Consider the following 26,138-nt stretch of genomic DNA (forward strand, 5'->3'; position numbering starts at 1 on the left):
CCTCCATTTTTAATTCATGGGCACACAGTTCTGAAAACATGCCATGTGAATGATAATAAATAAAGCAAAATATGAGAAATATTTTCAGAATGATAAAATACGAAGAAATACTTGTGATTTATATTATGTTGCTTGCAACTTTATTTCAACATCACATTCAAAGTTTTGACAAACGTCTTGCAATTATCTGCCCCAAACTAAATCTTTTAAATATCTTTAAGACTAAGCTGAAAACGGAAGGTGGTCTGGTGGAAGCTAAATATTTTACTTCATAACTTGTTAAATATGGATTTTTTTTTTTTACACAAACACATCAATTTGCTTCAGAAGGCCTTTATTAACCCCGTGTGGAGTACACGTTTATGATGGATGGATGTGGATGGATGCAGTTCCCATTCAGTCAGTCACGTTCGACGTTACGTCGATACTGGCGTAATGGGGTCTTGCTTGGGAGCCCAATCACCTCCAAGTGGCACAAAACGAGCCAATGGGAATTGGCCAGTGAGATTTACATGCCGGACCACACCCCCCGGCATCCGGGTATAAATAGGACCAGCCTACTCACTTCCATTTATACTTTTGCTTCAGAGCCGAGCGGTTGTACAGCGATCGCTCTTCCAATTCACCTCTACTGAGAGTAAATTTCTGAGCAAATAACAGCAATTTTAATTGCTATCAGGAGAACACTCCGAAAACAGCAATTTTAAATGCTATTTTGCTTGCAGCTCGTCGAGGGATCGCTCGCATTCCAGCGGTGTTTGCATCCAGCTTGCTGTTTACACAGGGCAGCATTCACCTGTGGGCGCTTCGGCTAAGAGTATTTCCCTAAAAGAGCAAGCATGGCAGCGAGCGTCTTTTTGAAGATGCCTCTCTGTCTGTGCATTCCTGGATGTGGTTGTTTCCTGGTTTCATCTGACGGCCACAATCGCTGTCTCACATGCCCAGCATGTGGATACAGCGTTCGTGGGTGATTCATGTTCTCGAGGGAACATGATCACGTCAACATGCAGGTCGTGTCTCTCCTTTCTCGTAAAGGTTTGAGTCCCCTTTGTTGTTGCCCAGCCTCCGCTTGTGTGTAAAAGCACAGCCGCGGGTCTGTTCAACACTTTGGGAGACGGAGGGTTACAGCGAGAGCCTTGCGCCGGGAAAACCCCCGTGGATCTCCCACTCCTCAGCGTGTCGTGTGCCGGTGAGCTGCCTGCTGACAGCGCGTGTTGCCACGGCAACCCAGCGCATCATTTGGCGCTCCGGATGAGGATCAGATGTCGATAGCTGCATCAGTGAGAGGGCTATCGTTCTCTGGAGAGGAAGATGAAGCTGAGCTTCCCACTTCAGCGGTGTTTGCTTGTGCTGAATCGGATTTAGAGTTGACAGCCATGCTTTCCTGGGCTGCCACACGCTCAGAATCGTTCTGAATGATTGTGGCTGGATGATTGGTTCTGGGCTTGGAGCGCGATGCGAAAGATCACCTTGCCCCGCACCCATGCCTTTCTTCCCGGAAGTGCATAAAGAGCTTTGGCAGTATGGAGGCACATTAGTGCCAAAATCTGTTTTTCCTCTCCCACTACCCTCGTCTCTAGGGCGGTCAGGGGGTTCATGGGGGTTCCTCAGGTGGACTGTGCAACTGCAGTGCATTTATGCCCGCAAAGTGCTGCCACCTGGTGGAATCACCTGTGTCTCCCATCCAGTGCCTGTGAGGTGATGGCAGCTCTAGCTGTTAAGCCTCAAAGTGCTGCTGGACAGACCGCCTCCTTCTTGCATGCTATGGTCATCCTGCTGGCCAAGGCAACGCACAAGGGTAGTTCTGAGCTGGGGTTGATGCAGGACCCGCGCATGCTGACTGACCTTGCTCTCTGGGCGAGAGAAGTAGCAGCACAGTTTCCGACAGTGCAGAAGCAGACATTTCTGCCACTGTGGTCCAGTCTGCTTCTCGCCAAGAACATCCCCCTGCAAGCAGTGCTCCGCCCCAGCTCAGCCGTGAGGCCAAGCCCTCTGCAGGAAGGTGATGCAGCCTGTCTCCAGGTCACCGCTAAACCTAAATGGTTAGCGAGGCGGCCCTGGGATGGGTGACCCGGGGTTGCAGGAAACGGCTCTTTCTCAGGAGCTGGTGTACACACCACTCCTTCCCCCGGAGGAGGGCCGGGTGGAGAATTTTACTACTGTTCCGCCATTGGCCCAGTGGCCAGTGGTCCCAAATTCTCAAGAAAGAGCAGTTTCCTGACTCTCTGGTTATACAGGGTGTGCGTGGGCAGTGAGCGACGCTCTGCTTCCTCCTTCCCAGACCCTGTTTTTTTGGCACAGGCAGAGAGTGTGCATTAGAGGACGCGTTGCTTCCTCATGCCTCCCTAGCCAGTCCCTCATGGGACCCATAAATCCAGGTGCACCACACTCACTGCCTCTACTTCGGGACGCTGTGCTTCCCGGGTTAGGCCCAAGCACCCTCACTGCCCCCCACGGGTACGTCTGTTGTCCCTTCGGTGCCACTCGTACGGACCTTGGAAGCCTCACTAGAGCTTCCCAGCCCGTCCTGCTGGCCCATTCAGACAGTCAGACTTGGCTGCGCGATTCAATTCGCCGGGCGATCCCCCAGGTTCAGCGGTGTCTTGCTTGCCTCATGGCAGACAAGCACACCCCTGTCCTGTGAGTGAAGATTGCGTTCCTGCTGGTGAAGCTGAAGGTTATACAGCAAGCGTCCTTCATTGTACCCAAGATAGCGGTGGTTTATGGCCGGTCTTGAATTTGCGTGTCTTGAATCGGGCCCCTTACAGGCTTCCGTTCAAGTTGCTCACGCAAGAATGCATCCTCGTGTGCGTTCACCCCATGATTGGTTTTCAACAATTGACCTGAAGGACACGTACTCTTGTTTCACCTCGACAGACCGTTTTACGCTCTGCTTCGAGGGTCGAGCATACCAGTACTAGGTCCTCCCCATTAGGCTGTCCCTGCCTACCTGCGTCTTTCCAAAGCCGCAGAAGCTGCCCTTACCCTGCTCACGAAGGTGGGCATCTTGAACTACCTTGAGGACTGACCCATTCTGGCTCACTCTTGAGATCAGTCATGCAAACACAGAGGCCTGGTGCTCAAGCACCACAGCCGTCTGGGGTTTCGGGTCAACTGTGAAAAGAGCAAGCTCTTCTCTGTGCAGAGCACCTCTTTTCTCAGTGTGGAGACGGACTCGGTCAGCATGACTGTGCTTCTCGCCAGTGAGCACGCACAGTCGGTGCTGAACTGCCTGAATACGTTCTCGCAGAAAACAGCGGTTCCAATGAAGCTATTCAGAGGCTCCTGAGGCATATGGCATCCGCAGCCGCCGTCACACCGCTCGGATTGCTGCATATGAGACCGCTTCAGCACTGGCTTCTCAACCGAGTCCCGAGGTGGGCATGGTGCCAGGGCACACTCCGTGTGATCATCACACTGAGTTGTCGCCGTACATTCAGCCCGTGGTCGGACCTTGCTTTTCTACGGGCCGGAGTGCCCCTAGTACAAGTGTTCAGGCACGTTGTTGTCACAACAGATGCCTCCACCACCAGCTGGGGTGCCGTATGCAGTGGGCATGCTGCATCGCAGCACATCACGATGTGGTCGGTGGCAGGTCACTAGGAAAGCATGACCTGATCATCAGGTTCCTCAGAGGCGCCAGGAGGTTAAACCCTTCTAGGCCTCGCCTCATTCCCTCTTGGGACCTCTCTGTTGCTCTGGCAGGTCTACAGAGAGCTCCCTTTGAGCCCCTTGAGTCATTTGAGCTGAAACATCTGTTGTTAAAGACAGTGCTCCTGACCGCGCTCGCTTCCTTTAAGAGGGTCAGGGACCTGCAAGCATTTTCGGTCAGTGAATCGTGCCTAGAATTCGGGCCGGCTTCCTCTCACGTTGTCCTGAGACTCCAGCTTGGATATGTGCCCAAAGTTCCCACCACTCCCTTCCGGGACCAGGTGATGAACTTGCAAGCGCTGCCCCTGGAGGAGGCAGACCCAGCCCTAGCGTTGCTATGTCCCATTCGCGCCCTGTGCGTTTACGTGGACCGCACGCAGAGGTTCAGAAGCTCTGAGCAGCTCTTTGTTTGCTTTGGAGGTCAGCAAAAGGGAAAGACTGTTTACAAACAGAGATTGGCCCACTGGATAGTGGATGCCATTGCCTTGGTGTACCACTCCCCAGGCGAGCCATGCCCCCTCAGGTTGAGAGCTCACTCCACTTGGGGCGTTGCTTCCTCTGGGGCGTTGGCGCACGGCGCCTCTGTGGCAGACATCTGCAGAGCTGCAGGCTGGGCGACACTAAACACATTCGCGAGATTTTATAATCTCTGAGTGGCCCCGGTGTCCTCCTATGTGCTGTCTACACGTACAGGTGCTGGTCATATAATTAGAATATCATCAAAAAGTTGATTTATTTCACTAATTCCATTCAAAAAGTGAAACTTGTATATTATATTCATTCATTACACACAGACTGATATATTTCAAATGTTTATTTCTTTTAATTTTGATGATTATAACTGACAACTGAGGAAAATCCCAAATTCAGTATCTCAGAAAATTAGAATATTACTTAAGACCAATACAAAGAAAGGATTTTTAGAAATCTTGGCCAACTGAAAAGTATGAACATGAAAAGTATGAGCATGTACAGCACTCAATACGTAGTTGGGGCTCCTTTTGCCTGAATTACTGCAGCAATGTGGCGTGGCATGGAGTCGATCAGTCTGTGGCACTGCTCAGGTGTTATAAGAGCCCAGGTTGCTCTGATAGTGGCCTTCAGCTCTTCTGCCTTGTTGGGTCTGGCATATCGCATCTTCCTCTTCACAATACCCCATAGATTTTCTATGGGGTTAAGGTCAGGCGAGTTTGCTGGCCAATTAAGAACAGGGATACCATGGTCCTTAAACCAGGTACTGGTAGCTTTGGCACTGTGTGCAGGTGCCAAGTCCTGTTGGAAAATGAAATCTGTATCTCCATAAAGTTGGTCAGCCCCAGGAAGCATGAAGTGCTCTAAAACTTCCTGGTATACGGCTGCGTTGACCTTGGACCTCAGAAAACACAGTGGACCAACACCAGCAGATGACATGGCACCCCAAACCATCACTGACTGTAGAAACTTTACACTGGACCTCAAGCAACGTGGATTGTGTGCCTCTCCTCTCTTCCTCCAGACTCTGGGACCCTGATTTCCAAAGGAAATGCAAAATTTACTTTCATCAGAGAAAATAACTTTGGACCACTCAGCAGCAGTCCAGTCCTTTTTGTCTTTAGCCCAGGCGAGACGCTTCTGACGCTGTCTGTTGTTCAAGAGTGGCTTGACACAAGGAATGCGACAGCTGAAACTCATGTCTTGCATACGTCTGTGCGTAGTGGTTCTTGAAGCACTGACTCCAGCTGCAGTCCACTCTTTGTGAATCTCCCCCACATTTTTGAATGGGTTTTGTTTCACAATCCTCTCCAGGGTGCGGTTATCCCTATTGCTTTTACACTTTTTTCTACCACATCTTTTCCTTCCCTTCGCCTCTCTATTAATGTGCTTGGACACAGAGCTCTGTGAACAGCCAGCCTCTTTTGCAATGACCTTTTGTGTCTTGCCCTCCTTGTGCAAGGTGTCAGTGGTCGTCTTTTGGACAACTGTCAAGTCAGCAGTCTTCCCCATGATTGTGTAGGCTACAGAACTAGTCTGAGAGACCATTTAAAGGCCTTTGCACGTGTTTTGAGTTAATTAGCTGATTAGAGTGTGGCACCAGGTGTCTTCAATATTGAACCTTTTCACAATATTCTAATTTTCTGAGATACTGAATTTGGGATTTTCCTTAGTTGTCAGTTATAATCATCAAAATTGAAGTAAATAAACATTTGAAATATATCAGTCTGTGTGTAATGAATGAATATAATATACAAGTTTCACTTTTTGAATGGAATTAGTGAAATAATTTGATGATATTCTAATTATATGACCAGCACCTGTAGATAGCCACGGGTTTTCGCTTGCTTGTGCCATTTACCTCTGACGAGGGAATACGAGCACTTTTTTTGCTCCTCAGTGCAGTTCCCCAGATGGTGAACCCTGTGGAGTTCCTCCTGCATCCTGCGGCAGTCAGACGTGGCGGAGGCATCCAACGCCAGGTCCAGTACTCGTGGGCATGCCCGGATGGTCAGCCCTTGTACTGTTCTAGATGCCCATATGATGTGATTCCCTGCAGGTAATCCCATATGTGTTTGTCCACGGTACGGTTTCCCTGATGGTAAACCCGTGTCTTTCCCTGGCGGCTTGCTCTGCCCTATCTCTGTTCCGTAGTGTTCCTTCCCTGGTTAGGGACGTCCTACCTCAGAGATTTCCATATGCGTTACTGCCCCACGGGTCAGTCCATATGTGTCTTCCACACGCCACCTTCGGGCAGGGTGTGGTCTCCGTAGCTTTCCCCTCCTTAGGACTGGGAACGCTTTCCTGGCGTTTTGGTCATGGCTGAGAAAACGTGGGAATTGAGTCCCTAAGCACTCTTCCCCGGGGGTAAGGAACAGCAGCTTTGACCATCCCCTGAGTAACGCCCTGTCCTCTCCATCCCACTGGCATGGAAGACCTCCTCGTGCTTACTCCAGACACTGGAGGGTTTCGACTCTGTGGTAGCACTTGCATTTGGGCACGCTATGGCTTGCCAGCATCTGCTTCCCTAACACTCGTAACATGGCTCAGTTGCTATGGTGTTTTCCATTGGACCCCATTACGTCAGTAATCCCATAACGTCGAACGTGACTGACTGAATGGGAACGTCTAGGTTACTATTGTAACCCCCGTTCCCTGAAGGAGGGAACGGAGATGTTACGTCCCCTTGCTATAGCCCTGAGTCACCGCTGAATAGCCGGGTGCCCTGGCTCGGCTCCTCAGCAAAATATGAATGGAAGTGAGTAGGCCGGTCCTATTTATACCCAGATGCCGGGGGTGTGGTCCGGCATGTAAATCTCACTGGCCAATTCCCATTGGCTCATTTTGTGCCACTTGGAGGTGATTGGGCTCCCAAGCGAGACCCCATTACGTGAGTATTGACGTAACGTCTCGGTTCTCTCCTTCAGGGAACGGGGGTTACAATAGTAACCTAGACGTTTCTTCAGCTCATACTCGTTGGTATCGCTCACTGCCATTATAAAGCTCGGATGCATCAGGATATTTATTAATATATCTCCGATTGTGTTCATCAGAATGAAGGAAGTCATATACACCTGGGATGGCTTGAGGGTGACTAAAGCTTGGGGTAATTTTCATTTGAAAGTGAACTAATTTTTTAATGTCACAATAAAAGAACAGGTTGACTTTTTCTTTTGCAGAGCACAACACTGTAAAAAATGAATCATCGTTCATGTAGTTTTCATTAAAAAAATTAAGGTGATAATTAAAAAATAGTGTGTATATTTTATTAATAAAATTGTGATTCAGTGTTTTATAGAAAATATTGAGAACATTTCACTAATAAAACCAAGAAATACATTTTCCCAATTTTTTAAGGAAACTTAAGCAGTTTTGAGACTTGAATTGAGGAACTGATTAAGCTAATAAAATGAAGGAAAGAAGGCTATCTATTTATTTTAAGAGAATTAGCTCAATTATGCGGTTTTATTTAGAGACCCCATGTTAGTTCCCAGCATGCTTTGCATGTGGCTGGAAATGGAGAGTAAATATTGAAATAAGTGTTATTTTATGTGTTTTTGAGTGAAGGGAAATGTCTGTTGATGTTTAATGTTCAGTTATGTTTGACATTTGAAAGAGTTTCTGTTATGTCAAAGTTTTGATTGTTACCATTGTGCAGAAGAGTAGAGCTCATGGTTAGGTTGTGGATAACTGCATGTACTAATACTGTGAATCATGTTGCTTTGTTCAATGAGCAATAACTTTGCTATTGCCGGTACAGTAACAATGGGTTTGTTCTTACTTGTGCTGTGCTAGCAGCATACACTGTTATAATTGTACAACATAATTCAAAATCAAATATAAACAAGTAATTTCTATTCACTCTACATCACACACTTTTAAGATTCAACTTAAAATAAAAAAGCACATTTCACTAAAAATATTACATTAATTGTGTCATAGACTAAATAATTTAAGAGATTTTACATGATTTATTCAGGTAGATTCCATTAACGAGTCAAACCTTAAAAACTACTAAAAAAATATCACGTGTAATATTGTTACCAGAATTTTTTAAGTAAATAGCTCATACCATTTTTTACAGTGAAGACAATATTTTTTGAAAAATGCTTCCACTGTTTTTGCTTACATAAAGAAAGTCAATGGGGTCCACAACAATATTAGACCCCACTGAAAAACATTGAGACAAAATATCTTCTTTTGTGGAAGAAGAAAGAAACACACTCAAGTTTCAAATGAAATGAGGGTGAGTAAATGAACATTCCCTTAAGTCAAGTCAAGTCAAGTCTTTATTTATATAGCGCTTTATACAATACAATACAGTTTGTTTCAAAGCAGCTTTACAGATAAATGATCAATGATGCAAACAGAATTCAATTCTGTTGTAAATCAGCTCTAGAAAGACAATAGTGTCATTGTTTAGTTTAAATCAGTTCACTGTTAATTCAGTTCAGTTCAGTTACTGTGTAAAGTTCATCAATGGTAACATTTTACAATAAGGTTCATTAGTCAACATTAGTTAACTACAGTAGTTAACATGAACTAATAATGAACTGCACTTATACAGCATTTATTAATCATTGTTAATGTTAATTTCAACTTTACTAATATATTAAAATCTTGTTAACATTAGTTAATGCACTGTGAACTAACATGAACAAACAATGAACAACTGTATTTTCATTAACTAACGTTAACGAAGATTAGTAAATACAGTAACAAATGTGTTGCTCATGGTTAGTTCATGTTTGTTAATACATTAACTAATGTTTAACTAATGAACCTTATTGTAAAGTGTTACCTGATCAATTATGGAATGAGTTAAATTAATCTAAAAAGCAGCTCTGGAGAAAACAATGATGTCATTATCCAGCTCAGTTCAGTTCTCATCCGATAGTGTCAGTGCAGTCAAATCAATATATTGCTGAATATTAAGTGGCTTAAATGAGGTTCTGTAATGAAATTCCTGAAAAATCTGAAACGTTGCTACGTATTTTTTACGGTAAAGTTCTGGCAATCACAGCTGCAGGTTTTTTACCATAAATTTTACTGGGATTTTACAGTGTAGAGTCTGCCAACAGGTTCCACTATATTATCATTCCTCTGTAATGCCAGAGAAATTTGTTACACATATTCCTGAGGAAATATCCTCAGGATTTCCTTTTTCAGAATGCCAGGCCTGTTTGTTTAGGGAAAGATCAGTCAGAAATTGGGCTGAATTTTACTAGAAATCCTCAAGGGCTGCGTCAGTGATCCCATCTCTTCCGGAGGCTGTGGAGACACTGAGATCCGTTGGGTAACTCCCCCTAGGGGAAAACCATTCTTTACCCATTTTCAAACAGCCTAAGGCTCTCAGCTCTTAGTCTTGAGACCTCCTCCATGTTTACTCTGGCACAGGCTGGACTTTCAACTCCACCCCACAGAGGAGAGGGTGACACTGACCCTTTTACTCACTGTCCAAAATACAGAGTTCAGTACTGGACATCACAGGCTGTGGAACTAAAGCGAAATTCAATGTTGATTTAGAGGGACGCCTATCACATGTGTGTTTTAGAATTATATTTTGCATACCTGCAGTATAGAGCATAATAAAGTCATTTTCAGTTTTAAATGAAATTCAAATTAGGTAACAGCTGAAGGGCTCTACAGAAAAAAAAGACCTATAAAAAAAACAAATGGACAAACCCATGTTCGTGTATGCCATTTAAAGCACCAAGGTGACACACATTTCATTGTTTTACTGTTGACCATATATTTTCAGTATTTCTTATCCTTCTGAAAAAGTATCCTCCTCTCAAAAGATGGTGATTGTCTCAGTTGTGTGATTTGTCTCTTTTATTAAAGCTAGTGTATTTATTTCTAGGAATACAGTGTCTTGTCCCAAACGCCACAGACAAAGTTCACAGACAAAGAAATATTCAGAGCATCTTTGGTATTGTGAAGAGCATGTCCTCAGCTGTGGGTTGGAATACAAATATTCTTTGGTGTTGGTGTATTGAAAACATTACTGTCGTATTGAATGTACATTTAAGACCACACTGTATGTAAAAAAAATAATAATAAAGCGTGAAGTTTAGGGTTGCATTTTGTTTCTATGGTGCGTTTTATTAACTATAAGTAACTTTGCAACTCGATGTAAACTAACTTTCATTAATTTGCAACTACATGTCAACTAACTCTCAGAGGATTGCCAGACTCTTAGGTTAGGGTTAGGTGTTATGGTTAGTAGAATTAGTTGACATGTAGTTGCAAAGTTACAGTAGAATTTCTGTTGGGAAGCATCAAAATAAACTGATATAGTAAACTGATAGCAGATATTAAGCAGACAGTCGACTAACGACTGCTAATTGACATGTAGTTGCAAAGTTTTTTACCGTTATAATATATTGACAACCACCTTAAAAACACAGGTGGTGAAGAGAAATACCAAAGCCACATGAATCACAAGCTGAAGTAAATACTAGTATATAGAAGGTGCACAATGTCATACACACAAACACAACACATAGTAACACACATGACACTAAAATAATGCAATAAACATTTATTTAACATAAAATCCTAATGTTATAACCCTGGAAATGTCAATTTACATTTTTTCACTGTAAATAATAAGATGACTTGTTCTTTTTTCCTTCCAAAAAAAAAAAAAAAAGTACATTTAACAGTATTTTTCAGTAAAATTACATGAAATGTCCAATTAGATATTTTAAAGTTTTTCACTGTATAGAGTAAGGGAACTTACTATTAAACAAATAACTGTTTTTTACCATAGATTTTTACATTCTTTTACCATTTAAATAGCAATCAATTTTTTTTAAATCCACCGTATTGCCATAATTAACAATACATAAACCCCAGATTATTCATCTAATAATTAAAAATATAGAATAATATAATTCTCTTGATTATATAACTAAATTGCATCTTTACCTTCCGCCTTAACCAAATAAACAAATTGTAACCAAATAACCCTGCCAAAAGTCTCAAGCATCATTCCATGGATAAAAAAGCTGCTAAATAAAATATAAACGGTAACACTTTATTTCGATGGTACACTTAAGACATTCTACTAACTATAAGTATCTTTGCAACTACATGTCAACTAACTCTCAGTAGAGTTTTAGTAGATTGTCTGCTTAATATCGACAAACACTTTATTTGGATGGTCTGCAAACAATCTTCTGACTATAGCTTTGCTAACTACATGTCCTACTAACCTGAACCATAACACCTAACCCTAACCCAGGGGTCTCCAAACTCGGTGTCCTGCAGAGTTTAGCTCCAACCCCAATTAAACACACCTGAACCAGCTAATCAATGTCTAATGAGGCATACTAGAAACTTCCAGGCAGGTGTGTTGAGGCAAGTTGGAGCTAAACTCTGCAGGGCAGTGGCCCTCCAGTACCAAATTTGGAGACCCCTGCCCTAACAGTCCACTAACAGTTGACTACAGTCAACTAATACTCTAACAAGAGTTAGTGGACATGTAATTGCAAAGTTACTTATGTCTAAAGTGGACTGCCGAAATAAAGTGTAAACATTACCATGGAGCTCTCTGACTTCTTTTCCAGTAAAAATATATAAAAATTATTAAAACAAGCTTATTGTAATATAAATTTATATTAGGTTTTCATTGACCACACCTCAAATATATGTTTCACAAGTTCGTGTGCCCATGTAATCTTAGCGTAAATGGTAAATAGATGCTGTCTGCTATAGAGGGGCTCGGAGAGAATATTCTACTCAAGCTCCGATTGCCCCGCTATAACAGGCAAAATTGTACAAAAAGGAGGAGAAGGGGAGGAGGAGGGATGCCAAAAAAACGAACAACAGGAAGAGGTAAGATGCTGGTTTTATATCTTGGTATTAATTGGAAGATTAGATGGGCGTACTCCTCACTAAATTACATTTAATAGCTTCACTTCTCTGGCAGCCTTTTCACTTTAACCAGTTTATCCTTTTACTTTTATTGTTTTTTTTTTTTTTTTTTTTTTTTTTACTTGTTTACAACAAGTGCAGTAAGACAAAATATACTTGTAGGAGAAACAAGTCTTAAGCAGTGTTGCTTTGTCAGTAAATTGATCTTTTTAGGTATTTAAACTGGAATCTTGAGATAAAAATTTGGGGAAAGATTTGTTAAGAATAGTTTTGTTTTGCAGTGCCATGTTCATGGCACTATGGATCTCACCTCTGCTGTGTAGTCCACAAAAACAGAAAAAAAAGAAAAGAAAACCAGTTAAATATGCAAAACCACCTTGTACCGATAAAACTGCGCTTGCGTGGAGCGACTTGGCAAAGATTGCCACTCCCCGCCCTCAATCACAAAGAGAAGAATTTGCTGAAATCCTTCACAGATCCCAGCCCCCAATAAACCTCATAGCAGTATGTCATACACCCCTGGGCAGATAACCAGAATGCATCAGGATAAATCTTAATCAACACTGGAGCGGTAGGTGACAGGAGAGGGGAGCTGGAATGTAATGTGACGTTAGTGCAGTCTAAGTGAATTCTGTTGGGCTGTGCCAAAGCTGTTATTAATGGTGTGTGTTTTTGAGTTATTGAGCTTTATGTTGTGGCTGGTACTTCTCTCTGAAGCAAAGAGGGCAAATGTAGTTCAAAAGGGCAGCGGGGAGTAACTTTTTCTCTGTGGAAATGCTAGTCTGGGCTGGTGTTATGGTGTTGCAATTGACAAACAGATAAAGGAAGAACAACACATGGGAATTCTAAACAGTTACAATTCTAAAAGAGATTTTATGGTTTTAGACCAAACCAAAATGTGAACAGAATTTGAAACAATTCAAAGAAAGATTTGAAATAAAAGGGATGAACATTTATATGGGATGTACTACACAAAAAGACAAAGAAAAAACACAACTACTGGTTCCGGGTCTCTGTACTTTCCACAGAGATTCCTTTCAATGCTTTCTAGCAAAAGAAGTGTTGTGATTGAAGATTTGCTAAAACATGCTACGTCGGTCTGTTTGTTTCACCAGCATCACAAAGGGCACAAGAAATTACATCAGAGACCTCCGATCTTTTGGAGCTGAGACGTCATCAATCGGTCGTAAATCAAAGTCCAACCTTGAGGCAAAGATCAGCACATTCAAATGTCAGAGTTCACATAAACCAATAATTCATTTAGGCTGGGCTCTGGTTTAAGCAGTCTCCAAAATGTTAAACACACAACTTTATCTGTGATTGTTCATGCACTAACATTGTCACACAATATTTCATTTTGACGTTGATAATGTTCATATTGACCCAAATCCATTTTAAGTCAATATTTTGATAATGCTTATCATTAATGAATGAACTTAATGTAATTATAATGAAACAAAATAAATAAACATATACGTGAAAAGTTACTATTGTTGAAATACAAACTTAAAGTTTTTAATTTGCTTCAGTGTACCAACAAACAAAAAGATCTGTGACCCATGAGCAAACATCTGGCCTAAGAGTACAACTGGTATAACATGACTAGAAAATCAATGCAAAATAAGCTTTGTTGTGTTGGCAATATTGATTAATACTTAATTAAATTAAAACAATTAAAAGAAAAATAAGGGAAGGGAAAAACATTCACTTTAGTCATGACTCTTATTTATTGTTCCAGTGTTAATGAACTAATCTTAGAAATTAACAATGACATCCTTCTCAATACTCTGTACACTGGAAAGCAGTATGGAGTCAATGGTTTAAGAACATTTTACTATAAAATGTGCTTTATGACTGGTGATGACCAAAAAAAAAAAAAAAAGGAAAATCATTTTGATTAAATTTATCATTACAAATAATGTGGTTCCAATGTGAAGATCCTTCCATAACAAATGGACGGTTTGAACCTCAAAATCTAGAGAAAACACAATTTTGTCACAATGCTTTGAACATTTTTAAGACAAAACCAAAACAATACATCTGTTTAACCCAGATGAGATTAATCAGAATGGTTTGAAATTGAAATTATGGCAAAAAAAAAAAAAAAAAATACAACCATAAAATACAAATATGTTAATTAAAATAAAATAAACAAACACCTCTAACAAACACACTACATTGCAGAAATAAATAATTCTAGAGGTTATAAAGGTGGCGAATCACAATAATAGCAAAATGTTTCTTGTGTTGTTCACACAGCATCTCTATGACACAAAAAGCTTGTCCAAAAAAATGTCACTGTCATGGAATCACACTGCTGCTGTAAGGAGAAATCGTGTGAAGAAAAGCTCTTCTGGTGCCCCTTCAATCCCCAATTTCAAAGCCATAAGATGTTTACATGGGAAACTTGTAGTTTGGTAACTGTTTAACAGATCAGAGGGAATCATGGGTAAATCATGGACACCAAAACCACTTGAGACTGAACTCTTTCATGAGTGAAATAAACACGTCAATTACTGCCATTGCACAATATGCTTGTGCTTTAAACGGCAACTCACAAGAAACGTTCACTACTGGTTGATTCTGGCACACATTACTCTCTCTAAAACATTCAATAAGTTGTGAAAGCAAGATCCAGATTCAATTGTCCCTCCTTCAGCTAAAGTAGTGATCACAGAGGTGTATCACAGTGAAAGTAAAAAAAAAAAAAAAAAAAAACAGAAATAGGCATTGATATTTTCACATCAATGTCATTAGGTAGTCTTACATCCAAAATCATTGCAGCAAAACTTTTTTTGCAGTTTTGTGTTGTAACAAAAAATGCATCAGAAAAAAATTCCTGAGTGCCGTTTGTTCTAACAGAGATTTTTAATGGTCATTTTATGTATTGATTATGCTTTGCTCATGATCTACGTTCAGATTTCTCCATGTAGGTTCACACTTCCAAAAGAGTTTACACATGAATTATGAATTTGTTTGATTAGACCATTTTAATTTGATAATTGAACAAAACAAGTGTCACGTGAGATCCTGGGATCTTTGATACCCTGTGTTAAACCATCACAAATCAGTTCAATCTTATAAGAGCTTTTTTTTTTCTCATTTTCTTTTAAAATTCACATAGAAGGTGTGCAGATTAGTGAGCAACATCCACTGCAACGGCATCATGCTTGAAACAAAAGATTTAAAAGGAAGGGCAAGGCTTCAGTCCTACTCTATTTGACATTATCTTTATTGACAAATATATGCATTATTTGAACAACTGTAGCTTCATAAATATGTTTGCATTTGTCAATAAGAACACCTTGACACTTTATCTTCAATTCCAGAATTCCAGTTTCAGAAAGATCAACCTTTTTTCTCTCTCTCTTCAGATCACCACAATCCAATTAACAACCTCGTCTTTCCAGATGGGCGAAGTATCCGTTAGCATTAATATGTACAAATCTACTTTTAAAAAATAATTTTTGATCCACTTACTCCTCCAAGCAACATTCGTGGTGCAGGGTGTGCTCTGAAAGTACCAAAGGCATGTTAAAGCAGACTCTCTCAAGTGTTGTCCTCTAGTGCAGAGTAGCATAGATAATCTCCATCATGGATGTCCGGTATTCCACGGGTGAAACAAAAACTGGAGTATTTGGAACAGATAAGGCCTCTGCTCAAGATCACTAACACAGACCAAAAACAGATGACAACCCCCACACCCTGCCAGATTTTAAGTACAACGCCAAAGCGATGTTCTAGTGAGCTGAAGGACAGCAAATGGCTCCCATCCCATAATGCCAGGGTTTAGGCCAAGGCCATGGGGCACCAAGTGTCCCCTCTCACAGAGGTTGCCACGTCAGCTGTGGACGTCATGCCTACATTCGTGTACAGACTCTCCTGGCCGGGGTACTTCACCATGGAGCCTGTCGTGCCCGGAACATCAACTTGGCCCACCAGCGTTGAAGAGTTGACCTGGATCAAACAAGAGAATGTCAGTATGAGAAATAAAAGGCAAACCATGTTGTTGCAATCAAATGGTCTATTTGATTAATGCCTTGAAAGCACAAAATGTTGCAAGTTTTATGAGTAATGCAGAGGAATCATTTATCACACTTTGGTTACAGTGTATTTCGATAGTCCACTTTAGACATTCTTCGAACTCTCGTTCATTTGCAACTCTCATTAGAGTATTAGACTGTTAGATTATGGTTATTAGAATTAGTTGACATGTAGTTGCAAAGTTACATATAGTCAGTAGAATGTCTGTTGGGGAGCATCAAAATAAAGTTTTAGCAGATATTAAGCAGACAGTCTACTAATAGTCTAATGAGAGTTAGTTGACATGTAGAATGTCTAAAGTGGACTATCGAAAGTAAAGTGTTACTGCAAGTTTTTATTTGTAAGGTTTGGTACATTTTATTGCTTAAATTTTACTACACAAATGCAGCCTTTTAAAATGATAAATGTGACCCTGGACCCTGGTCTTAAGTCGCACGGGTATATTTGTAGCAATAGCCAGCAATACACTGTATGGGTCAAAATTATCGTTTTTACTTTTATGCCAAAAATCATTAGGATATTAAGTAAAGATCATGTTCCATGAAGATATTTTATACCGTAAATATATCAAAGATGTATTTTTGTAAGTGGATATACATTGTTAAGGACTTCATTTGGACAACTTTAAAGGTGATTTTCTCAATATTTTGATTTTTTTGCACCCTCAGATTCCAGTTGTATCTCGGCCAAATATTGTCCTATCCTAACAATACATCAATGGAAAGCGTATTTATTAAGCTTTCAGATGATGTATACATCTCAATTTCAAAAAATTGATCCTTATGACTGGTTTTGTGGTCCTGGGTCACAAATAAGAGTTCATTAACTTACTGATGTTACAGGCACCTGCGTTGATGAAGGACTGTTCTTTGTGCACTCCTCTGAATTAGAAGATGATGAAGAAGTTGGAGTCATGGGAACAGAACTACTTCCTGTGAATTATTTTAACAAGTTAGTTGACCTGCACTTGACCATGGTGGAATCATACCTAAATTAAAGCTTTTTAATTTTTATTAACATACCAGATGATCCCTTTGTTTTGTTCAAGGATTTTGGTTTTCTTTTCCTTGTCTGAATACCTTCTTTCTTCATGGCAAGGGGCCTCGGCACCTAAAAAACATGAAACCAGATTGTAAAATACTGTATTGAGAGCCCTTAGCCTTTTCTGTCTTTTTTTTTTTTTAATTCGCGTTTATTTTAATTGTATCAAATTATTTTATTTCAATTGTATCCAATGTTTTTTTGACGGAATATGTATTAGCCTACCCCATGTAACTTTGTGTAAAGTCCACACGCGTTGCACACGGGCTCGCCGTCTGCGTTTCTGCGCCACAGTGTCGTAGTGCTCGTCTGGCAGTTTGCGCATGACAGGCCGATCCGCCTTGAAGACGACTGGAGACAAAAGTAATTAACAATGTCATTAATTGATAATAATAAAGATCAAAACTTTCACATTTATTAATCCAAAGTGGTAGAATGAAATCGATTTAGGCTATGTTGTTATTTTTCTTGGTCTTAATTTCTCAACCTATACGGAATATTTCAACTTTTTTTTTTTTTTTTTTTTTACTTGTATATAATGTGAACAATTCATTGCATAAACAATTAAAATGAAAAGGGGCTTCGATTACACAAATATTAAATAAATAAATTTTATTTGTAAAACATGTGCACACTGTCTTTTTGTAGCCTAAACAATTAACATTTAATGCATGCAAACTTGTATAGCCAATAAAAATAGCGTTTATTATGGGAGTAGACCTGTGAAGATGTTCCCAGATAACCTCTGGCTATTGTTTAAAATAAATAGGCAGGAAATTGAGTGGTTAAGTAGCTCATCAAGTCGATGCTCACCATACGCTTCTGAGGTTTAATTAATGGTCGGCTGAGCCCATTCATTTTGCTGTACAGACCGCAGGCGTTACAGAGAAAGTGACCCGTGCCGTCGCGTCTCCACAGCGGGGTGGAAATGGAGCCGCAGTTGACGCACTCACGGCTGTCCACCATGTCCTCCAGCAAATCTGAGACACAGACAGTTCCCCGTCAGTCAACATCACATTCACCATCAACTTCAATGTGTGCCAAATGAATTGCGCAGACTTGACACATTGTAACAGACTAATAGCATTAATGACAGATGTGAATATTGGTTTACTCTGTAAACTCTTTTCTCGTTTTAACTGATGTACAAATTTACACATCCACGAAATCTGGAATATCCACTTTATTATGTGCAGCCTACTATTTTTCAGAGAAGCTTGTAATTACCTACACATTTTATTCTAATTGCAAATAATTATATGAACGTGCATACTTACTCAGAACAATAAATATTAGCTACTAAAAGATGCCATGGGCTGCAAATTGAGAACTTCGTTAACAGGTATTTTGTCAAAATTATTTAAAAACCTGTACATTTCAATGACGTTCTCATTAAAAGTTTTAATTAGTTATCTATCACTGTTCTTGTGTTACTTTGTTCTTTTAAACGTAAGAATTAGTAAATTAGTCCATTCCATTTTATTTTAAGAAATAATTTTATGAGTTAGATATCACATAGGCCTATACATTTTTGATATGACTACCCCTACTTAAGGCTTAAACTCCCAAATATGAAGTCAGAACAAAATATTAGAAGGTCTTAATAAATGTTATTATTTTTTTACACACAAGTAGCCAAAAAAAAAAAAAATACATAAGTTATATTCCAAAAAATGAGGTCGATATCTCGTATTTTCACCTGTCGCCAAACAGGCTAGTTGCTAACGAACAGTCGCGTTACCCGAGGGAAGTAGCCATAACTGCCTTTTTTTTTCTTCATTTTCTGTCGGTAAGATGTCCTACTGGCATTTATATAAGACATTTTATAGATTTAAATATCACAAATACATCACAAAATTTCAATGTTTTATTTAAAAAAAAAATAATAATAATAAATAAATAAATGAAATACGTTGATCTACCTGTGATACTGGCGCCATATTACAATTAAAATTACCTGTGCCTTAACATTTAAAATAATTAAATAGCTAAAAAAATAAAAAAAATAAAAAAACAATTGGATTTTTCACAAACTGCCCAAAATGTGAGGGAACGAGGGTTTTGAATTTCACAGTCAGTCAAGACTTTTGATATGATGAATAGCTATAGCTTACCACCGTTTGGTCCCCTGATGGACAGTGGTGCGCTTCTTGACTGCAGGGAATGCAGCATGGAGTTCTCGAAGGGCCCCGCTGGCCACGCCGCCGGTAACTGTGATAGCTGCGGTGCAACATAAGGAGGATACGGGCTTGTGTAAGATCCACTTATTGGTCGTGAAAGGTACTGGTCTCGACCGTTTACATTCAGAGGATTAGTGTAGTTGGTATCCCTCGATGTGCCGTTATTCATAGGCGGACTAGGGGAGTAGTGGAAACGGTTGGAGGTATGTGGGCTTCCAGTGCTGTAGGACGGGCTCTCTGGTGCGGACTGTGACCAGACCGAATGACTGCTCACCGCATGGCTCGGCTGGGATGACACGCTGGGCTGTAGGTAGGACAAACTAGGTATCATCGTTCCAACGCGAGACGTCGGCACATAAACGGGAGAATTTGGGTTGGAGTGCATGTAGCTGGCCGATGGCGAGTCGTTATAACCGGCCTGACTCTGGGCCGCGGCGATGGCCAAGGTCTGATACATGTCGGTAGGGTCCACAATTAGGCCTCCCTTATGCGTCTCCCTGGTGTGTCCACCTGAGATGATGAGTTTGTTGCCCTGGTCTAAATCCGTGAAGAGTGTAACGTCGTCAGAATTGGGCAGGGCGTTGTTGGGATGCCCAAAGTGAACGTAGGAGTGTAGGGGCCTGCCCTCGGCGCGACGGGTTCCCACCGCGTCCAGGTGCGTCGGCGTCGGTGATCTCAGCCGGTCCCTCCGGTCAGTGTTCAGGTAGCTCTGCTCAGCCGGAGACCCTGGGCTGCTGCTGGACACTTCGCGTTTGACCATGGACCAGCTGTTATCACCCAGGTCCATCCAGGATCCCTTTTATATCTCACAGTGCGTGGAAAATGGAGAGGCAAAGTGCACTAAAATGGGAACATAAATGTTTTGTAAGAAATGTTGGAATATAGAACATAATACATGGGAAAAATGGTCTTAAAGAAAACAAAAAAGGCTGAGAGAACGCGAGAGCATACTTTATAAACCTATCATCAAAATGTCAAAGAGAATTTAAGAGGAGCACAAAGCATAAAGTCAAAACTTATCCAACTGTTAAAGTTTCGCTTAGTGTTTATTGCGATTTAGCATTTAAAATATTAAATATGAAACAGGCTATGTTCACTTTTTCTTTTACCGCGGAGACACAGTTTCACTTAAGAAAGCGCGTAATGGTCAGCTACAAACTTACTCAAATCATTCATGATTATTGTGCTATCTTGTAGTATTGTAAAATTAAAAGTTGAGCTCCATGACTGAACAGAACTTCACTAAATTCCAAGAAAACACATGCGCGCGCACATACACACCCCATACAGGGCTTTACACTGAAGATCTGAATCCATCTGTGTCGTGAGTCCGTCCTCCCTCTTGATGTAGTCTCATCATAATTACCAAAAAAACCCCACACAACGCAGCAGATAGGAAACAAAACGTAATATGTCTTTGCAGAAAAGAGATAACCACTTGATAAGACCCATAACAGATAAGAGAGAGAGAGGCAGGGTAAAAAAAAAAAAAAATTCCCAAAATGATTTAGACTCTCCTCAGCTGGCACCGAACTCAGCACCAAGACAAGAGCTGGGAAGGAAATTTATAATCAAGACACGAATAGTATTAGTGAAGAAAAAGTCACCACTGACCTATTGGTGGTTTGCCATAAGTTGGTGTTCGCAGGATCCAGCGGTTATGTGGTTGCAGGACTTGGAGAACTATTACGAATGAAAGTTCTCTGTTCACTCGTGACGATGTTTAAGAGAGGAGGCGCCTCGTGTGCTCCGAGGCTCTGATTGGATTCCAAGCTTGAGCAAACACATCTGCTCGATAGGGGTGCTGCTCTTCACTTTCCACCTTAACTTAGTTTTGATGTCCTTGATGTCGAATGGAAAATGCAAGTCTTATAAATCTGAGTACATTTTCACAAAGGGAAGGAACACGTTTAATTGCTTCAGCGGATTTTTAGGACAAGCTAAATATATATATATATTTTATACATTTTCCCTGAAAGAGAAGGTGTGATTTTGATTTACAACAAGCAGTTCATAAATTTGCCGATATGAAATATGGGTGTAATTTATAGCAGTTCTTTTTAAAAATTGAGCGATTACTGCCAAACATATGCTATAGGTATAAATTAGCCACTATGTTAGGACCAACTGGCAGTGGTAATCAGTCTTACTTTTCCTATTTAAAGTCTTAAAGAAAGAAATTAGATGACTAACTTTTAAGACTATAGTCTAAGCAGGTAAAGCGCTTACATTATGAACAATATATTTATTTTAATTGTGTTTTGTGAAAAAAATAGTATATACTGTGAGGGTAATCACGAAAACAAAATGATGAAATCACTTCTATTTGTTTTGATGTTGAACCTTGTCTGTGCTATGCAAATTGGGGTCGTTGCTAATTAGTTCATCTAAGACGATGGGGCATCATTTAAGATTGTAAAAGATCCTACACAAACACCCAGCGGGCAATAGGCATTACTGAGTGCTTCACTTTGAACAGATGATAATTCATTCAGGCAGAATATACATTGTATTGTGACCTGATCAGGTAATAGAGGATGCCAATTGGATTAATCATTCTAAAGTCGTGAGGGTCTCTGACTCTTTTGTTGCCCAGTTTATTCGATAACCAACACTGAATTATTTTATTATTCGCAACACAATTAAATTAAATACGCATGCATGTATATATAGCCTAAGTAAATAATACAATTATTTAGGTTATATATTGTTATATTGTTAAAAAATAGTTATAATAATATATTGATCAATAAATTTTAGACAGTAATGCGCTCAAAAAACAAGAAAAACAAGAATCTGAAGCCATTTTATTGACTCTTCATCAAGTAAAAATATACTATTAGCATATTGTTTTATGTACTATTTTTAGACAGTGTATATCTTATCACGCAAAGGGATGATAATTTAAATAAATATCACTCTCGTCACTGTATGAAAAAAAAAAAAAAAATGCGCCTGTGCTATGGAAAATAAAAATATTTTTTCTGCATAGTCGCTTGAAATTGGAGTGTTGGTCCATGGCTTAGTACAAACGCTCTCCAGACAGATTCATACGAGCACGTGAGAATACATGATCCGGGCGTCTGTCTGCTGTCTGACAGATGAGCTGCTCGATCTGCCTGCCATGATGTGTGTCTGTCTCACAATAAAGGTGGAATCATCAAAGACGCATTGAAATCAAATCGTCTGCTGTCTTTTCTTTAGATGGACCAAAACAATTTATTTTCAGCAGGAAAACGAAATTACTGACATATGCATCTGTGAATCAAACAAATTCCGCTCCTTGCAGCGCTGACAACCAACATTACGGTCTTAAAATTGAAAATACAAATGAACAAATTGCATTGTTGTTATCAAACAAACATCAGTAATAATAATAATTAATCATACAAAATTAATAATAATAATTTCAGTAGATACAATAGCTAGCCTAAGTTATCCCCAAAATTAGCATTATGTTTACATTAAAGATTTACTCTTATCATGCGAAACACTAAAATGAACTAAAGCGACAAATCTTTTTTTTTTTTTTTTTTTTTTTATCATTTACATGGAATATTGCGAGCATGATGGGAGAAAAATACTCAGTATTTGAGTATAGGCTAGTGTGCGGTTGTCACAAATATCACAGTTATCACTACAGTGTTGTTTAATGAAGTCAGGAAAGCAAATTTAACGTCACCGTCAATCGAAATAAACAGGTTAAAAATCGAAATCACAGGCTTACAATTATTTACGGGAATGCTTTCCTACAGTATATATGAAATTTCGTATACTAGCCTATTTATTACATTCTAGGCCACTACAAAGAGAGTCTTTATCAGGCTGTCTCCATGTACTTTGACCCCACAATGTAAAATGAATTCAACGAACACAATAGAGACACAATGTCTGTGCCAATACGGTCTCTTATGCCTACAGCACTGTTCACTGATATTACCTACAATATTTTAATTCTACATTATTATTATTATTATTATTATTATTATTATTATTATTATTATTATTATTCATCTGTATTTTGTTGCTGGTGTTGCTTATAAACTTCTGATTTTTTAGGCTTTTGTATCGTTTTCACAGTAAATAGCCATTTATTATTTGATAATTACTGCTACAAAATAATTTAACTAGTTTGCTTTCAATCTAGAAAAAACTCATAATTCAGCCGTGCATTTGATTAGACAGCTCCAGCAGAGTAAAGGGAGTCGCGATTAGTAAACATCATATTAGATATTTGCTCATGGCTCATCAGGTTGCTTCAAGCTGTGTTTCTTGTAGACCAATCATTGCTAGATTCGTTTGCTTTGTGTTGTTCATCGCTAAAGTTGTTGCTGGATGAATGATGATGAAGTGATCAAATACTCATTACCTCTGGTGACATATTGTAAGGCAGGGTGTTGGCCTTTCCCTGGAAGAACACTCATTGTGCACATTGTCACCATAATGCAAGTGTCCAATTAGAAAAAAAAAAAAAATCTATTACCTCACAATGTTTAAAATTTATGTTCTTAAGTATTAGCTATTTATAGCTTGAGACTGTCAGGCCAACACTGACTAATACTTTTTAATAAAACCATTTTGTACAACACAGAACATTTTGCGTTACTTCCTACATTTGAGTAATTCACTCTCCTTCCCATTACATTAAAATTTGACCTATTTACTTATGGTTTATGACAGATGTTATGTTTTTATGCCTGGCACTGCCTTCTCCAGTTGAACTAAATGTCAGAGACACTGTGGGGACAGTTGGAGGCATATATGTTGCTGTTTGCAATAGTAGATGATTAAACAAGAAGGTGTAAAAGCAACCTTTGTGTGTGTGTGTGTGAGTTTATATATGGGGGCGTGTGGGAGAGGCCTTCGATAGTAAACGTGTTAACAACCTTCTCACAGATTTCTGGTCACACCCTGCCGGAGTCATGCAATTCACCACTATGACATCTGTATTTCTCTGGCTCTCGGTCTCAGTAGTGAGAGTAATTCAGTGGAAATACAGAAGCACTGCAGAGGAAGTTCAAAAGAAGAACACTGAATGTCTTTTGAGTCCTTCGTACATACACATATAGTTTTTAAACTGAATTGTTACTGCACTCTAAAAATGCTGGGCTGTTTCAATGTTTGGGTCAAATATGGACAAACCCAACCAGTGGGTATAAAAACGTGATTAAAAAAAATGTATAATGTTATTAAAATGCAAAGGTTGACACATTAATTTGATGCCACGATTGTATGAAAATATTGGCTAGTTATTAACAAGGCAAATTTACAGTACACGGACTTTGAACTATTAGGCACTTTGTGAGGATTCCTCACAGTGCCATTTGTTCCTTCCTTTGAAATAGCATAATAATAATAATAATAATAATTTACTATATTTATTATTTATTATTATTATTTATTATTATTAATAAATTCATAAATAAATAAATTCATATAGTGTTTATAGGCTTCATTGTTTGTTTTTTTCTCTGGCTGGGATTCAGTGAAAACTTTATAGGTACAGATATGGTGTATACAACAGATATGGTGTATATAAAACTGTTGTTTTGAAAATATTTAGAATCCCTGTAGTTACATCTGCAACAGGGCTGCTGGTTGTACACATTAAGACAATGACCAAAAAAAAAAAAAGAACCTTCAACTCCAAACAGTTTGCCATGGGTTATTAGGCAGTGAAGAGCCAAGAGCAGTCAAGCACATTAGATGACCTATGAAAGATGAGCTAGGATTACAGATAAGAGTCCCAGTCATTAGTCTTTTCATTCAAGTGTTTAAGAAACTATTAGAGCCACACATGATAGTTGTTAGAGTCTGTCTATTCTCTATATACACCAGATATAATGATGACTGTGTTCAGGTCTGTTGGCAAATTAAATGAAAGTGAGAAAAACTGAAGTTATTTAATTATTTACTAATATACTACTACTACTACTGCTACTACTAACAATAATATTAATAAAAATAATATTAATTATTAGTTAATCAAATATTATTTAGAAAAGTAGACCTATAGGCCTTTTATTAGGAAAAGCAGCAAAACACTATAATATAATATAATATAATATAATATAATATAATATAATATAATATAATATGTAAGCAATAAGGTACTCGAGGCTGTGTTGTATCGTGAATAAGTTACGGCTGAAGGGCACTGTTAGGCACGAAGCGGAGTGCCTGCAACCCCTTCAGCCGTGACTTATTCACGATACAGCACTAGCCTCGAGTACCTTATTGCTTTTATACAACAGATAAAACACAATACAAATATTAAAGCCAAAAATATGTATCAATGCAACTTTCATGAAGTAAACTTTCACTAAAAGCCTTCCTTCCGCCGGAAAAAATAGTCCCTGACCGTGAACAGCAACAGAAGTTACATTATTACAGCATTAGATGGCGGCAAAGACTGTCTTTATGAGCGTGTCAGTCAGTAGCGAAGACTTTTACATTGAAAAGACTGAATTGTTGTGAACATGGAACAAGCCGCAACTGACAAATGCTTTGACTAGCGCTGTTAGTCACGGGAAAACCCCTTAACTGTTAAAAGGACAAGATATTGCAGTGGACATTTAAACAGACTTTTTTATCATGAACATAGGACTGACCTGAAGTAAAATGCTAAATCTGAATGCAGGTACTAAACTCGCTCATTCGATCTCTTTCTCACAATACTCTTCTACATAATACAGTAAGCTTCAACGAACAATATAAATTGACCCTTCGCCGGGAGTATGATTGACAAGCGATCTAACCAATCATAATGCCGAATCCGCCATTTTGTCCGACAAAGCAGTCAGGAGTTAGAAGATTTACCTCGGTGGACTTGAACTTGAAAAATGTTGTGTCCTGATGCTATAAATTAAC

General features: G+C 39.5%; 1 protein-coding gene across 3 annotated transcripts; it reads right to left on the minus strand.

Annotated features, from left to right (window-relative positions):
* Positions 1–13,491: 13,491 nt before the first annotated feature.
* On the minus strand, positions 13,492–21,015 carry gata6 (GATA binding protein 6). 3 transcript variants are annotated; one of them, XM_051869882.1, is made up of 7 exons: positions 20,883–21,015; positions 19,203–20,108; positions 17,902–18,068; positions 17,314–17,439; positions 17,070–17,157; positions 16,879–16,979; positions 13,492–15,960 (listed from the first exon to the last, which is right to left on the minus strand). In XM_051869882.1, the coding sequence occupies exons 2-7, from the start codon at positions 20,053–20,055 to the stop codon at positions 15,793–15,795; spliced, it is 1,503 nt and encodes a 500-aa protein (XP_051725842.1). In that variant the 5' UTR covers positions 20,056–20,108; positions 20,883–21,015; the 3' UTR covers positions 13,492–15,792. The 3 variants fall into 3 exon arrangements, with proteins under 3 accessions (XP_051725842.1, XP_051725854.1, XP_051725849.1); XM_051869894.1 differs by lacking the exon at positions 20,883–21,015 and adding an exon at positions 20,550–20,717; XM_051869889.1 differs by lacking the exon at positions 20,883–21,015 and adding an exon at positions 20,432–20,594.
* Positions 21,016–26,138: the final 5,123 nt, after the last annotated feature.

Source organism: Ctenopharyngodon idella, chromosome 2 (genome assembly GCF_019924925.1).
Source record: "Ctenopharyngodon idella isolate HZGC_01 chromosome 2, HZGC01, whole genome shotgun sequence".
Taxonomy (NCBI): Eukaryota; Metazoa; Chordata; class Actinopteri; order Cypriniformes; family Xenocyprididae; genus Ctenopharyngodon; species Ctenopharyngodon idella.